General features: G+C 39.2%; 1 protein-coding gene across 1 annotated transcript in view; it reads left to right on the top strand.

Moving 5' to 3' along the window:
• Positions 1-14,188, top strand: part of LOC131962695 (kalirin-like) — a 55,336-nt gene that overhangs the window by 17,277 nt on the left and 23,871 nt on the right. Inside the window, exons 20-37 of the mRNA XM_059327692.1 lie at positions 382-461; positions 1,948-2,086; positions 2,161-2,295; positions 3,489-3,651; positions 3,827-3,942; positions 4,870-4,992; positions 5,088-5,270; positions 6,436-6,560; positions 6,658-6,724; positions 7,454-7,563; positions 9,150-9,219; positions 9,316-9,405; positions 9,910-10,002; positions 10,090-10,201; positions 11,494-11,684; positions 12,224-12,325; positions 12,412-12,566; positions 13,959-14,061. Of these exons, the coding sequence (XP_059183675.1) occupies positions 382-461; positions 1,948-2,086; positions 2,161-2,295; positions 3,489-3,651; positions 3,827-3,942; positions 4,870-4,992; positions 5,088-5,270; positions 6,436-6,560; positions 6,658-6,724; positions 7,454-7,563; positions 9,150-9,219; positions 9,316-9,405; positions 9,910-10,002; positions 10,090-10,201; positions 11,494-11,684; positions 12,224-12,325; positions 12,412-12,566; positions 13,959-14,061 (2,157 nt within the window). The remainder of the gene's footprint in view (positions 1-381; positions 462-1,947; positions 2,087-2,160; positions 2,296-3,488; positions 3,652-3,826; positions 3,943-4,869; positions 4,993-5,087; positions 5,271-6,435; positions 6,561-6,657; positions 6,725-7,453; positions 7,564-9,149; positions 9,220-9,315; positions 9,406-9,909; positions 10,003-10,089; positions 10,202-11,493; positions 11,685-12,223; positions 12,326-12,411; positions 12,567-13,958; positions 14,062-14,188) is intronic.

The raw sequence follows: 14,188 nt of genomic DNA, 5'->3' as shown, positions 1-14,188 counted from the left end.
CTTTGCAGCCGCTGTCAGTGCCCCCTGCTGGAATTTTCGAAAGAATGCAGCTTAAGAATGCAGCACTTGGAGTTTGCCTCCATGCTCAGACCTGGAGGTTGTTTTACACAGTAAATTAACCCTCTGAACCCCAACAAGCCATTCCAGGGTGCTTTTTGCTCTTTTTATGTTTTACATCTGTTCAATGACCATCAGAAAATGTCTTTCTAAAAATCAATGCTGTATTTTTGACAATTTTTTAAAGAAGACATACTCTTCAACCCTGCCGGATTGTAGTTAGTGGGGTTCAGAAGCTTAAATGATGAAGATGAAGACAGCAAATCAAATCCTTCATGTAGATAGTCACACATAACACAAGTGGACTTCTGTGTCTGGTTTCAGGCTCTGCTCCACGCCGACTCCCTGCAGAGGACTCACCAGGTGGCTCTGGCTCTGCAGCAGAGAGCAGAGCTGCTGGTCAGGTTAGTTCACCTCTGCATGGCACTGACTTATAATACTGCATGTTAATAACTGTGAGTCAGCACAGTTTGAAATTAAATTGCACCTGTGAAAGTTCTTAGAGGTGGAAGAAGATCTTTTCCTTTACTTCTGTTACTAGTGTTAAAGTAAAATTATTCTTTATTTAGAATAATATATTTTATTATTGGATTTAACCCTTTAATGCACAACATTGTCTAAAGTGACCCGACTGAGTTTTTTTTCTATATCTTTGCAATAAATGAATTTCATCATTCAGTATTCCAGGTTTTCCTCAATTTACTTGTTTTTATCCTCATTCATCCTAATTTGTTTTCATTTCTTACTTTTTGAATAAAACCCTTTTTGTATCACTACACTTCTAATGCACAACATGGGTAAAAATTTCATGATGGGGTATTGCATGTATAATTTTAAGGAAAAAATTAATTTATTACATTTTGGAATACGGCTGTAACATAAAAACTTGGAAAAAGTGAAGTGCTGTGAATACCTTCCAGATCCACTGTATGTGTGACAAAATGATACATAAACATGTTAAATATATTAAATACATGAGTGTTTGGCCCCTCTTACTGCTAAAGTAACTATTTGAAACAAATTAAAAAAAAAATTGAAATTTAATTTCATATCGAATTGGGATGAATGAGTCATTTTTGACCCATATGTGTAAACTTGATGTAATAATAAAAAAAAAAATGTTTTCATAAAGTATGAAAAGAAAAATGGATATAATGATCGGTTGTAATAAAAAAAGATATTCAAAGAATACTTGGACTATTCAATCATAAAATAAATTGATTTAAAAAGATAGAGCAAAGAAACACAGCAAGCATGAAACAACATGAGAAATGAATGCGGGTCATTTATTACCATGTTGTGGATTAGAAGGGGTGTTAATATGTTGTGCATCAAAGGGTTAAACTATTGATGCATTAATGTGTCCATCACTTTAATGTATGTTAAATTGTGTCCTATTGGTTTTAGACTGGCTACACAAGCTCATTTACTGTTTTTTTTTCCAACAATATATTTATTGAGTTTTGATATACAAAATTGACACAAAGGTCACAAGAAAAATATAAAACATGCCAACATACAAGAACATGGCGGCCAAAGGTAACATAATTTAAGAATAAGAGTCCTTGAGGATCCATTCAAAAAGAGTACATGAGTATAGAGCAAATGAAAAGAAGTATAGATATGCAGAGGGTAAAATTATTCTGCTCCAGGTCCGTTTATTAAATGAGCCAAATTATTGTTCTTAATATAATGTATAAAACGTACCCATACTCTTTGAAACACCTCTTGTTTATTCTTAAGCGTGTATGTAATTCTTTCCAATGGCAAACATAAAGCTAATTCCTTAAACCACTGTGATATGCTTGGTTTACCTCATGTACTGTTTTAGCTGGTTAGTATGGAATTAGGATTTTTCCAGTCACGTGACCTCTGACCTTTCCCCCTCAGGTCGGGCCACTATGACCCCGATGCAGTGAGGTCCTGTGCCCAGACGGTGGCGCTGCACTGGCAAACCCTGATGCTGAGGATTGAGGACAGACTCAAACTGGTCAACGCCTCCGCAGCCTTCTACAGGACGTCCCAGCAGGTATCACTGTCCACCTGACTAACCGTCCACCTGTCTGTCTGCCTCTGTACGCACCTGTCTTTCTTCCTCCCCAGGTGTGCGGGGTGCTGGAGAGTTTGGAGCAAGAGTACCGCAGGGAGGAGGACTGGTGTGGAGGAGGAGAGAGGCAGCCGGAGCTCCTCCTGCCACTGGTCAGCAAACACATGGAGCAGAAGGAGGCGTTCCTGAAGGTGAGGACAACAGACACACCTGTTATTACCGCTTATCACCACAGGGGGCGCAAAAGAGATCCTTTCACATTCTGTCCCCTTATCTCAAGAATTAGGGACAGTCTTAATGGGGACAGGGGTGTTTAGGGGGACACAGCAGGTCAAAAGTAGATGTTATGTTGACATAAATCATAAAAAAAAACTAGTTGAATTTCTCTGATAAATTATTTATTTTAATTGAAATAAATGGCATCTATATATACAACACTTTTCCAAGTGTTATCAACGGTGGAAGAAGAAGTGTTTGTTCCACATATTCTACAACTATTTCCATGTTTACAGCCTCTCCTCTCAGCTCTGTGTAAACAGATTTTCAGTGAATATTTGTCACGTTCGTCTCAGCAGAATCATTCATAACTTCACAGTGTCGCTGAGGAGCAGAATTTCAATGTTTTTAATAAGATCTGGTTAGCCAGGCAGACAAATCTGGTTATTTTTAATGAGACATTTAGAATAAAGTGATTTTGACAGAAATATCATAATTCTTAGCTTTATTTTGGTGTTGGTTTAAGGACTGTCGGAAAGTTCAAACTCAGAGGATAAACAATTTATTTCTACAATAAACAGTGGATTTTGGGTGATTTTTTTATAGAAAACATACTTTTCAAACCTGTCGGGTTCAGAGGGTTAACATATATAATACAGAACCAAGTAAGCGTAAGTAAGAAAAACAGAAATACAGGTGCAAAATTAATACATTAAATACTAAAACAAACTCAACTAACAGAACTGACATGTGTCTTCATGTTACTCATATAATTTTACAAGAATACAGGAAAATTAAACTGAAGAAAAATCAAACTAATTCACGTTAAACATGATATTCATACAGGTGTAATGTACAGTCTTTACAGAAATGTGTCCCTTTGCAGTGTAATAGATTAAGATATAATAAATTATGCCAATCCAATCTTCATCTGTAGGTATTTCAGGTTTTTGCCACTTTCTAGAAATTACTTAGTATCTAAAACAGATAACTTACATTTTACCCCAGTGTTTGTCGTCAATATGATGAGGAAACTCCAATTTATCTGTGCTGCTGCTGCCTTCACTGTGACGTAACTTGCCAAAGCAGTAATTGCGCCCCCTGGACTTGTGTGTATGATAAATTAAAAATAACAGGGTCCCAAACAGTCTTGTTTTATTGGCAACAGGCTTGCACTCTGGCCAGACGGAATGCCGAAGTTTTCCTGAAGTACATCCACCGCAACAGCGTCACCATGGCTAACATCTCGGGCCACAGCGTCACCGTGTCTGGGGTGACGGGGGTCACCGAGGTCACAGGGCACTCCAGGGTACCGGAGCAACAGGTCAAAGGTGAAACACACAAACGCAGACACACACACACACTCATTTTAGTATATACACTGAAGTACAGTGGGACCAGCTTACAGCCCTGAGGAACCTTTTAATCTTTTAATAAACAGTTAATCGTTTTTATTTATTTATGTGTTGGTTTTACTGATCCAGGTGTGTTTTTGTGTGCATGCAGGTATTCTCAGCGAGCTGCTCCAGAGGGAGAACAGAGTTCTTCATTTCTGGACTTTAAAGAAACGCAGACTCGATCAATGCCAGCAGTACCTGATGTTCCAGAGCCACGCCCAGCAGGTAAAAAACTGAAATATTTTGAAAATGCATAAATATATTGCTATTTATAATACTTGGAGTGTTATTTATTAATTTTATAATTGATTTTAATAGTTAATTCCTATTGGTGTATTAGCAGCCACAGTCAGCTGAGAGTGCTTCAAATTCAGTAAGAATACGCCTCAATAACAATACTCTGTTACAAGAAAGTACAAGTAACAAGTCTTGGATTCTATTTTTACTTCAGTAATATCAGCAAAAAGTACTTTATATAAAAGTAAAAAAGTAAAAGCACATGTCCTACTTGTAGTACTATGTATCATAAGGGGTAATGAGAATATTATTTCTGATGCACAGTTATACATATTTGTATGTATAAATATTGCAAAAAATCTGATTTACACAACATGAACTGCAAAATAAACTGCAATTTGTAGTACAGAAGTACAAATCAAGAACATCTACAGCTTTTACAAAAGGTAATGCAGAATCTTCAAAACAAGTACTACAGTAGCAGTACCACTCTGCAAAAATACTCTGTTGGTATAAGAACAAAAGTATTACCAGTTTTATATTGTTACATGTGTCATATATTTGGAGTATGATTACACATATGCAGTATTTTAGATTGTTAAAACAAACTAAATATATATTTTAAAAAAAATAAATAAATTAAAATAAAAACAAAACAAACAAGAATAAAGATACAAACTTCTGCAGAAATTTAGCAAAATAAAAATAGATATTTAAGGTTTTTATATTATTTAGGCAGTTTAACATTTATAAGTACATAATATCATAAAGTGATTATAGTTTTCAGACAAATGTAGTAATAGTTTTATAAAATGGAAATACTCAAGGTACTTGTATTTTCAAGTTTCTGGTTGGCTTTTCTTTTAATAATCTAAACGGTTAAATTCTTTCTTTGTGTCTGTCTTGTGGTTGCAGGCTCTTGATTGGCTGCAGCAGTCAGGTGACCACTACCTGGCCACACACACATCCCCGGGTACAACAGTGGCTGAGACGCAAGAGCTGCTGAACCAATACAGAGAGTTCTGTGTGTCCGCCAAGGTGACAACACACACACACACACACATATATATATATATATACATATATATGTATCTAAAAAAATTCTGTGACTGACCCTTCCCTCTGCCTCGCAGCACACCCAGGAGAAGGTCCACTTGCTGATCCAATTGGCTGAAAGCATGCTGGCAAAAGGCCACGCCCACCGCACGGAGCTACGTCGCTGCGTCTCCACAGTGGACAAGCGTTACCGTGACTTCACTGTCAGGATGGGGCAGTACCGCCACCTCCTGGAGACGGCGCTGGGAGGCTGCTCGCAGGTAAAAACACACAGTTAGTGTCACGATGTACTGCAAAATATACTGCGATATTTACTGAATTGGTACACAAACAGGACAACTATGAGTTCAGCAACATCCATCCATTCTCATCTGCTTATCCGGGGCCGGGTCGCAGGGGCCGCAGGCTAAGCAAAGTATTCCAGACACCCCTTTCCCCAGCCACCACTCGCACCACTCCCACGCTCCTCCTGGGGTACCCCAAGGAGTTCCAGGGCCATTCGAGATCCTACGCCTTGAAATCCTGACTACTAATACCACAAACAGAATCGGAGAAAAGGGACAGGCCTAGCGGAAGCCAACACCCACTGGGAACGGTGTAGCTCGTAACAATGAGCTCGTTTCCACATACTCCCGCAGTACCCCCTATAGGATACCCCTAGGGACACGATTGTAAGCGTTCTACATGTCCACACATTTAGACTGGATGAGCAAACTCCCATGACCCCTCCAGAAGTCTTGCGAGGGTAAAGACCTGGTCCGTTGTTCCACAGCCAGGACAGAAACCTGAATCCGAGGTTCGACAATCGGCCGGAGTCTCCTTTCCAGCACCTTGGAGTAGACTTTCCCGGGAAGGCTGAGCAATATGACTCTCTGGTTCCCTTTCTTGAAAATGGGGACCACCACCTTGTTCTGCCACTCCACTGGCACTGTCCCAGACCTCCACGCAACACTGAAGGGGTGTGTCAACCATGACAGCCCAACAGTGTCCAGAACCAAGCATATACAATGAAAATAAAATTGGTCCCAAGACTGACCCCTGTGACACACCATACTTCACTGCAGCAAATGAAGACATAAAGTTATTAATAAACACAAAACTTCTTGTTCGACAAGTAAGAATAAAACCACTCCAGAGCTGTACCAGATATCCCCACCCAGTGCCTCAGTCTGTTTTAAAGTATGCTGTGATCTACTGTGTCAAACACGGTACTTATATCCAAAAGTACCAAGACAGAGCACATGCCCTCATCAGCAGGCATTAAAAGGTTGTTGGTAACTTTAAGCAGAGCAGTCTGCAATACATCGAAAACAACCAGAACGTTGGTCTAAAAACACACAGAAAATGGCTTAAATGTGGAAAATGTTTAGTAGTAAACTTTGTAGTATTTTGTGAGACAGGTGAGCTGTACCATGTCCCTTTCAGGACAATAAGGACCTGGAGCTGGAGCTGATCCCCAACAGTCTGTCTGACTCTGACCCCGAGGTCAACCTGTCCGACCCCAGTCATCAGGTCAGCGACGAGAAGAGACGCTCCGCCCGCAAGAAGGAGTGAGTACTACTGAAGTACTACTGCAGTACTACTACTATAGTATTACAGTTACTAGTAGTAATATTAGAGAGTATTAACTAATGTGTGTGATCTTAGGTACATCATGGCGGAGCTGCTTCAAACAGAGAGAGTCTACGTCAGAGATCTGCAGGAGTGTATCGAGGTACACATCAAAGTACTGCAGTACCACGCAGTACTACACAGTACCACGCAGTACCACAGAATACAGTCCAGTCAGCACAGAGCAACAGAAAGAGCAGAATTATAAAATACTTTGTAATCCAACATAGTTTTTTATGAATATACAAAATATGCTGCAATATTTAGTACAGAAGTACACATCAAGTACTCTACAGGTTTTACAAAAGGTACTGCAAAATACACAAAACATGTACTACAGTAGTAGCAGAAGTTTGTAGGTGTGTACTGAGATACACACTTAACACCATAGTACTGCAGTACCACAAAGTACAACAGAATAGTCAAGGCACATGTAGTTGTACACAACACCTCAAAGAACTTTGTAATTCAGCATAGTTTTATGTGTAATATACAAAATATACTTTGATACCTACTGCAGTAGTACAAATTCTGGGAATATACTAAAAAGTGTATTACTTCCAAAACCTGTACTGCAGAATATACTGCAATATGCAGTACAGTCGGGACTGCAAAATAGATTTCTGTAATGCAGTATTTCATGATATTGTACTATACTGCCCTCTGCTGACTAAAGGGCAGACTATAAACACAGAGAAAACAAACATAGATAGATAGATAGATAGATAGATAGATAGATAGATAGATAGATAGATAGATAGATAGTAATACCATGCAGTACTACATGATAGTGGGTAGTATTTCCTGACAGTAATACTTGTTGGTGATGCAGACGTACCTGTGGGAGATGACGAGTGGCTCAGAGGACGTCCCACCGGGTCTCACCAACAAGGACGACATCGTGTTCGGAAACATCCAGGACATCTACGAGTTCCACAACAGGTACTGCAAATTATACTGCAAATGTACTGCAAATAAACAAAATCAAAATCAAAAATCAAAATGACTTTATCTATCCCCGAGGGTAAATTCAGTTAGTCTGGTAGAATCTCTGTTAGAATGAGACAGCCTGATGGCTGTAGGAGAGAAGGATCTTTTGTATCTTTTGAGAGGAGCCCTCCACTGCTGTTTTTTTGGTCCATAAAGGTTTTGTGTAGTGGATGATCTGGGTATTTCAGGATGGTCTGGAACATCTTGACAGGTCATCTCTCCACCACCTCCTCCAGTGTGTCCAACCTGGCTCCAACCACAGAACCAGCTCTTTAGACCAGTCTGATCATCACTGTGTGTGATGCTGCCTCCCCAGCAGACTGTAGCATAAAACAACACACTACCACCACCACAGACTGATAAAACATCTGGGGCATCGCACTACAGATGTCCAGAGATCTGAGCTTCAAGAAGAAAAAGAGGAGCTCTGCCCCTTTTTGTAGAGAGCGTCTGTGTTTAGGGACCAGTCCAACTTATTATCCAGGTATACACCTAGATACTTTGAACTTGGCACCACCTCCATGTCCACCCCACAGGTATTCACTGGCTGAAGGGGGGCTTGAACCTGAGGAAATCTCTGATCATTTCCTTAGTCTTTGAGGTGTTCAGTAGGAGATAGTTCTTGTGACTCCAGTCACTGAAGGCTTTTATCAGATCCCTATATTCACATTCCTGTCCATTCCTGATACACGCCACAATAGCATTGTCGTCCGAGTACTTCTGGATGTGGCAGGACTCAGAGTTGTATTTGAAGTCCCCTGTGTACAGTGTGAACAGGAATGGAGCCAGAACAGTGCCTTGTGGAGCTCCTGTACTGCTCATTAATGTCCCAGAAACACAGTTCCCCAACCTGACATACTGTGGTCTTCCTGTCAGGTAATCTGGGATCCAGGAGATGAAGGAAAGATCCACTCCATCTCTGTCAGCTTGTTTTTGAGTCTGTTGGGTTGGATGGTGTTGAATGCGCTTGAAAAATCAAAGAACATGATTCTCACATAAGCACCAGTTTCCTCCAGATAAAGCCTCATTCGACAGCATCATTCACTCCCATGTGTTGTTTGTATGTAAACTGCAGGGGGTCGAGTTTGTCTTTGACCTCAATTCTCAAACTGCAAATACACTGCAAATTATACTACACATATACTGCAAATTATACTGTAAATATACTGCAAATTATTCTCCAAATTAAACTGCGAATATACTGCTAATTATACGTGAAATATACTGTATTACATGTTCTACAGTAAAAACACTCTACTCGACTCAAGTTCCTGCAAAAAATACTAAACTAAATGTACAAAATGTATATATGGAAATATATGTATACTGCAATATCTACTAAATTAGTACAATTCTAGAAAAAAAGCAAGGACATCTGTGAGTTCAACCACTGAAATATGTATTATGTATGATCCCAACTACAATATGTACTGCAGCACTACAGCTAGCTCTATAGTAATACACAAGTAAATAGCAAAATGTACCACAGTACTCCTGACCTGCAGTACTTATACCACTCTGTACTTTGTGTTTTGCAGTATTTTCCTGAAGGAGCTGGAAAACTACGAACAGCTTCCTGAGGATGTTGGACACTGCTTCGTTACCTGGGTAACCACTTTGTTTACTTTTTTTAATGAACAGTACACATTTAAAATGCATTAAATAATATGATGAGTACATTAAAACTGTTTGTTTGTGTTTAAGGCTGATAAGTTCCACATGTACGTGACGTACTGCAGAAACAAACCAGACTCCAGTTTACTGATCCAGCAGCACGGCGTCGGATTCTTCGAGGTTTGACCAACTTGATAATATATATTTTTTTAAAGTTATTTTAAATATCCTGTAGTTCTCTAAAAAGTACTTTAATATGTTATTAAATCATCTTGTATACTTGTTGGTGTAGTGAAGAGCAGCAAGTCCAAACTGGTGACCGCAGGAAAACAAAAGTTCAAACAGCATTACTGCAAAAATATACTGCATAATTTTATAATTATTGAAAATTTCAGACTGAAAAAAACAAATAAAAAAAGACTTTACACCTTAAAATACTAAAATACTATACTAAAATACTAATAATAATAACAACAACAAACACAATACCTAAGAAATAAGAAGAAAAATGAATAAAGAAAAAAAATTAAAACAATTTACAAAATTTAAAGAATTCAGGCCTAATAAAGGAAACTTCAAGTCAAATCAAAATCATAAAAGAAAAGGGTTTGCCCTAATAAAACCACTTTAGCCTTTTGTCATTTTCAGAATGAAATCTTTACAATTGTGGTCTACTGTTTGCAGGAGGTCCAGAGGAGACACGGTCTGGCCAACTCCATCTCCTCGGCTCTCATCAAACCAGTTCAGAGGATCACCAAATACCAGCTGCTGCTCAAGGTCAGGACCCGTCAGTCCCTAAGCTCAGAGAGGGACTTTTACTGTTGCCTCTCATCGATGGACTGATGAAGTTTTGTGTTTTTGTAGGAGTTGTTGGCGTGCTGCGAGGAGGGGAAGGGTGAGATAAAAGAAGGCCTGGACGTGATGCTGAGTGTCCCGAAGAGAGCAAACGATGCCATGCACGTCAGCATGCTGGAAGGTAACGCACACATTATTATTATTGTTATTATGTATTGGTTACAGTAGAGGGACTTTGACTTTGAAGCAGCTGTTCGTCTTTTATTTTGGAAAAGCTGCAGGTCTTTTACAAAGAAGAAGCTGGTAGTTTTTATTTTGAAAAAGCTGTGTCTTTTACCTTCAAGCAGCTGTTAGTCTTTTATTTTGAAGAAACTGTAGGTATTTTACTTTGAAGCAGCTGTTAGTCTTTTATTTTGAAGAAACTGTAGGTATTTTACTTTCAAGAAGCTGTTAGTCTTTTATTTTGAAGAAACTGTAGGTATTTTACTTTAGAGCAACTGTTAGTCTTTTTTTTGGAAAAGCTGCAGGTCTTTTACAAAGAAGAAGCTGGTAGTTTTTTATTTTGAAAAAGCTGTGTCTTTTACTTTCAAGCAGCTGTTCGTCTTTTATTTTGAAGAAACTGTAGGTATTTTACTTTGAAACAGCTGTTAGTCTTTTATTTTGAAGAAACTAGGTATTTTACTTTCAAGCAGCTGTTAGTCTTTTATTTTTGAAAAGGCGCAGGTCTTCTACAAAGAAGAAGCTGGTAGTTTTTTATTTTGAAAAAGCTGTGTCTTTTACTTTCAAGCAGCTGTTAGTCTTTTATTTTGAAGAAACTGTAGGTATTTTACTTCGAAGCAGCTGTTAGTCTTTTATTTTGAAGAAACTGTAGGTATTTTACTTTCAAGAAGCTGTTAGTCTTTTATTTTGAAGAAACTGTAGGTATTTTACTTTGGAGCAACTGTTAGTCTTTTATTTTGGAAAAGCTGCAGGTCTTTTACAAAGAAGAAGCTGGTAGTTTTTTATTTTGAAAAAGCTGTGTCTTTTACTTTCAAGCAGCTGTTAGTCTTTTATTTTGAAGAAACTGTAGTTATTTTAATTCGAAGCAGCTGTTAGTCTTTTATTTTCGAAGAAACTGTAGGTGTTTTACTTTGAAGCAGCTGTTAGTCTTTTATTTTTCAAGAAATTGTAGGTATTTTACTTTCAAGCAGCTGTTAGTCTTTTATTTTTCAAGAAACTTTAGGTATTTTACTTTGAAGCAGTTGTCAGTCTTTTATTTTGGAAAAGCTGCAGGTCTTTTACAAAGAAGAAGCTGGTAGTTTTTTATTTTGAAAAAGCTGTGTCTTTTACTTTCTAGCACTGTTCATCTTTTATTCTGAAGAAACTGTAGGAATTTTACTTTGAAGCAGGCTGTAAGTACTTTGATGGTTTGCAGGTATTTTGCAGGTGATGTTATTATTATTATAACCTGTCCTTGCTGTGATGTCCCATCAGGTCTGGAGGAGGGTCTGGAGGTGCAGGGTGAGCTCCTCCTGCAGGACTCCTTCTTGGTCTGGGAGCCGAAGTCTCTGATCAGGAAGGGGCGGGACAGACACCTCTTCTTGTTTGAGCTGTCACTCATCTTCAGCAAGGAGATCAAAGACTCGTCTGGACGAACGAAATATCTCTACAAGAGCAGACTCAGGGTAAAATAATAATAATAATAATAATCGGAGTCAGATTTTCCTTTCCTTCATTGCACAGAGTAACAAGTACTAGGGCAATAAAATTAGCCATCAACCCGTCCAAACGTATACTTAAAACACACAAACAATATCGTTATTGGTTCTCTGGTTGAGAGCCAGAGAATAATAATAATAAGTGCCATTTTTGTGCCAATCTTGTGACTTTACAGGATTTTACCATTATTATTGTTATTATTATTATTATTATTATTATTACACATTTAGGTTGATTTTTTGTTTATGAGGATGTTTTTCACACTATTTTTTGTAGTTTAAGGGGACACTTTTCAAGTATTTTTTGTAGTTTATTTATTTTATTTATTTTGATTGTATTTTTTTAGTGTTTTAAGAGAATCTTCATGCCTATATTGGGGATGATTTTGTATAACTGGTGGTTATTGAGGATATTTTGCTCATATTGTTTGTAGTTTATGGAGTTTTTTCTTGTATTTTTTGTCATTTTGCTGCTGTCTCACTTTCACCACCTGTCGCTCTCTCAGACCTCAGAGCTTGGTGTCACAGAGCACATTGAAGGCGATCCCTGTAAGTTCGCTCTGTGGGTGGGACGAACGCCAACATCTGACAACAAGACGGTTCTGAAGGTGTGTCTCATTCTGATTGTTGGCCTTGTTTGTATGACAGTATTTTCAGGGTTTTGGTTTCTACCTGTCGTCCTCTCTGTCCACAGGCGTCCTCGTTAGAGCTGAAGCAGGAGTGGGTCCGCAGCATTCGTCAGGTAATTCAGGAGAGGCGGGGCCACCTGCGGGGGGCGCTAAGGGAGCCCATCCCCCTCCCGAAGACACCCAATCCCACCCTGGGGCGACAGCGCAGCATCAGCCGCAGGTCAGTGCTCACAGTATATGAATAATGGAAGTAGTCACCGTGACGTCACCCATTGGTTTGTGGCCCGTTGGAAGCATCGAGTTCAGCGCTACACTCGTCGCCATCTTGCATCGCCATCTTCTTTCCGATACGGGATACTGTTAGTCCAACCAAACGCTGAGCAAGACATTTTACTGAACAAAAACGTTACGTCATTAAGTGAAAATACAGTGAAAGGGTCAAAGTTATGAGACCAAACCGATAAACGTCTTTTTTTATATCTATATAACGTTAGATATAACTTTATTGAGACGTTGCTGTGGATACGCATTGTTCTGCTTCTCTCCTGATGCCTTGTTAGTGACCTGTCAATCAAAGGTAGCCACGCCCCAAATCATATGATTCTTTATCTTCTATTTTCTTCTAAATGGGGCCATTATTTGAACTATTAACACGAAATTGTCTTGAAGAAGATTTTTTTACCATTGATTGAGACCATAGTGTCCTAAAAAAGAATTCTGAGGTAATAAATCAAGTGAGACGTTTTTCAATTTTCCATTGAAATGAATGGACAGATTTTTTTTGCAGCCAAATTTAGCGCCAATTTGGTAGAATGCAGCTTAAGGCACTTCCTGGTTTGCCTCCATGCTCAGACCCGGAGGTTGCCGCCTGGGCTGTCCTCAGCATTACACCAAACTCCATTCAGAAATCGATCCGTTTAGCGCTGCCCTGCTCGTCATCAAACACAGACGCTTCATATAACAAACCTGATAGATTCCCATACACCAAAAGTTAATTTAGCTTAATTCGGGACAGGAATAATCAACCAATCATGACTAAACTTCTGTGAAGATTTATTTTTAAGAATTATTTGCTCCTTCCATGGTGCGATGAACCCCATCATCGAAACGTATGTTTTCTTTAAAAATTACCCCATTTATCGTAAAAGGAAACTGTAAAAAGAGAAAAGTTTGACCTTTCCAACAGTCCTAGAATGGATCATCGGTTTAGAAAGTTTCTGTTTGAAAAAGTAACCAATATAGCTTAAAATGTGAGATTTTTGAAAAAATAAATTTGACACGGTTGTGTTTTAGCCACAAAGGGAGAACTTACCGAATAATGAGTGTTAAAGGTTAAAATCTGCTTATTTTTTTAATTAGGGGGATTTGAAATTGGTGTTTTAACGTTATTGTTTAAAGGTGTTCTGGTTACAATATAAACAGATAAGAGATTAATAAAGTGTCTGCCTGTCTGTCTCTCTGTCTGCCTGTCTCTCTGTCTGTCTGTCTGTCTGCCTGTCTGCCTGCCTGCCTGCCTGCCTGCCTGCCTGGCTGCCTGCCTGCCTGTCTGCCTGTCTTCTGTCTGTCTTTCTGTCTCTCTGTCTGTCTGTCTCTGTCTGTCTGTCTGTCTCAGGGAGACCAGTGAGGATGCAGACAGTCTGGGTGATGCCAGCAGTCAGCCTGACACCGTCTCCATCGCCTCCAGAACTTCACAAAACACAGCCGACAGCGACAAGGTAACACACACACACACACACACACACACACACACCCTCATACACTCCATAGGGGTGTGTCCCAGTCGCATGACCTCATCACTTCTGCAGCTGTGTGTGTGTGAGGGAGTTTCCTCTGTTCAGTTGT

The sequence above is a fragment of the Centropristis striata genome, chromosome 24, assembly GCF_030273125.1.
Source record: "Centropristis striata isolate RG_2023a ecotype Rhode Island chromosome 24, C.striata_1.0, whole genome shotgun sequence".
Lineage (NCBI taxonomy): Eukaryota > Metazoa > Chordata > Actinopteri > Perciformes > Serranidae > Centropristis > Centropristis striata.
Note: the sequence above shows the minus strand (reverse complement) of the source record. Positions and strands in the feature narration are given on the sequence as shown.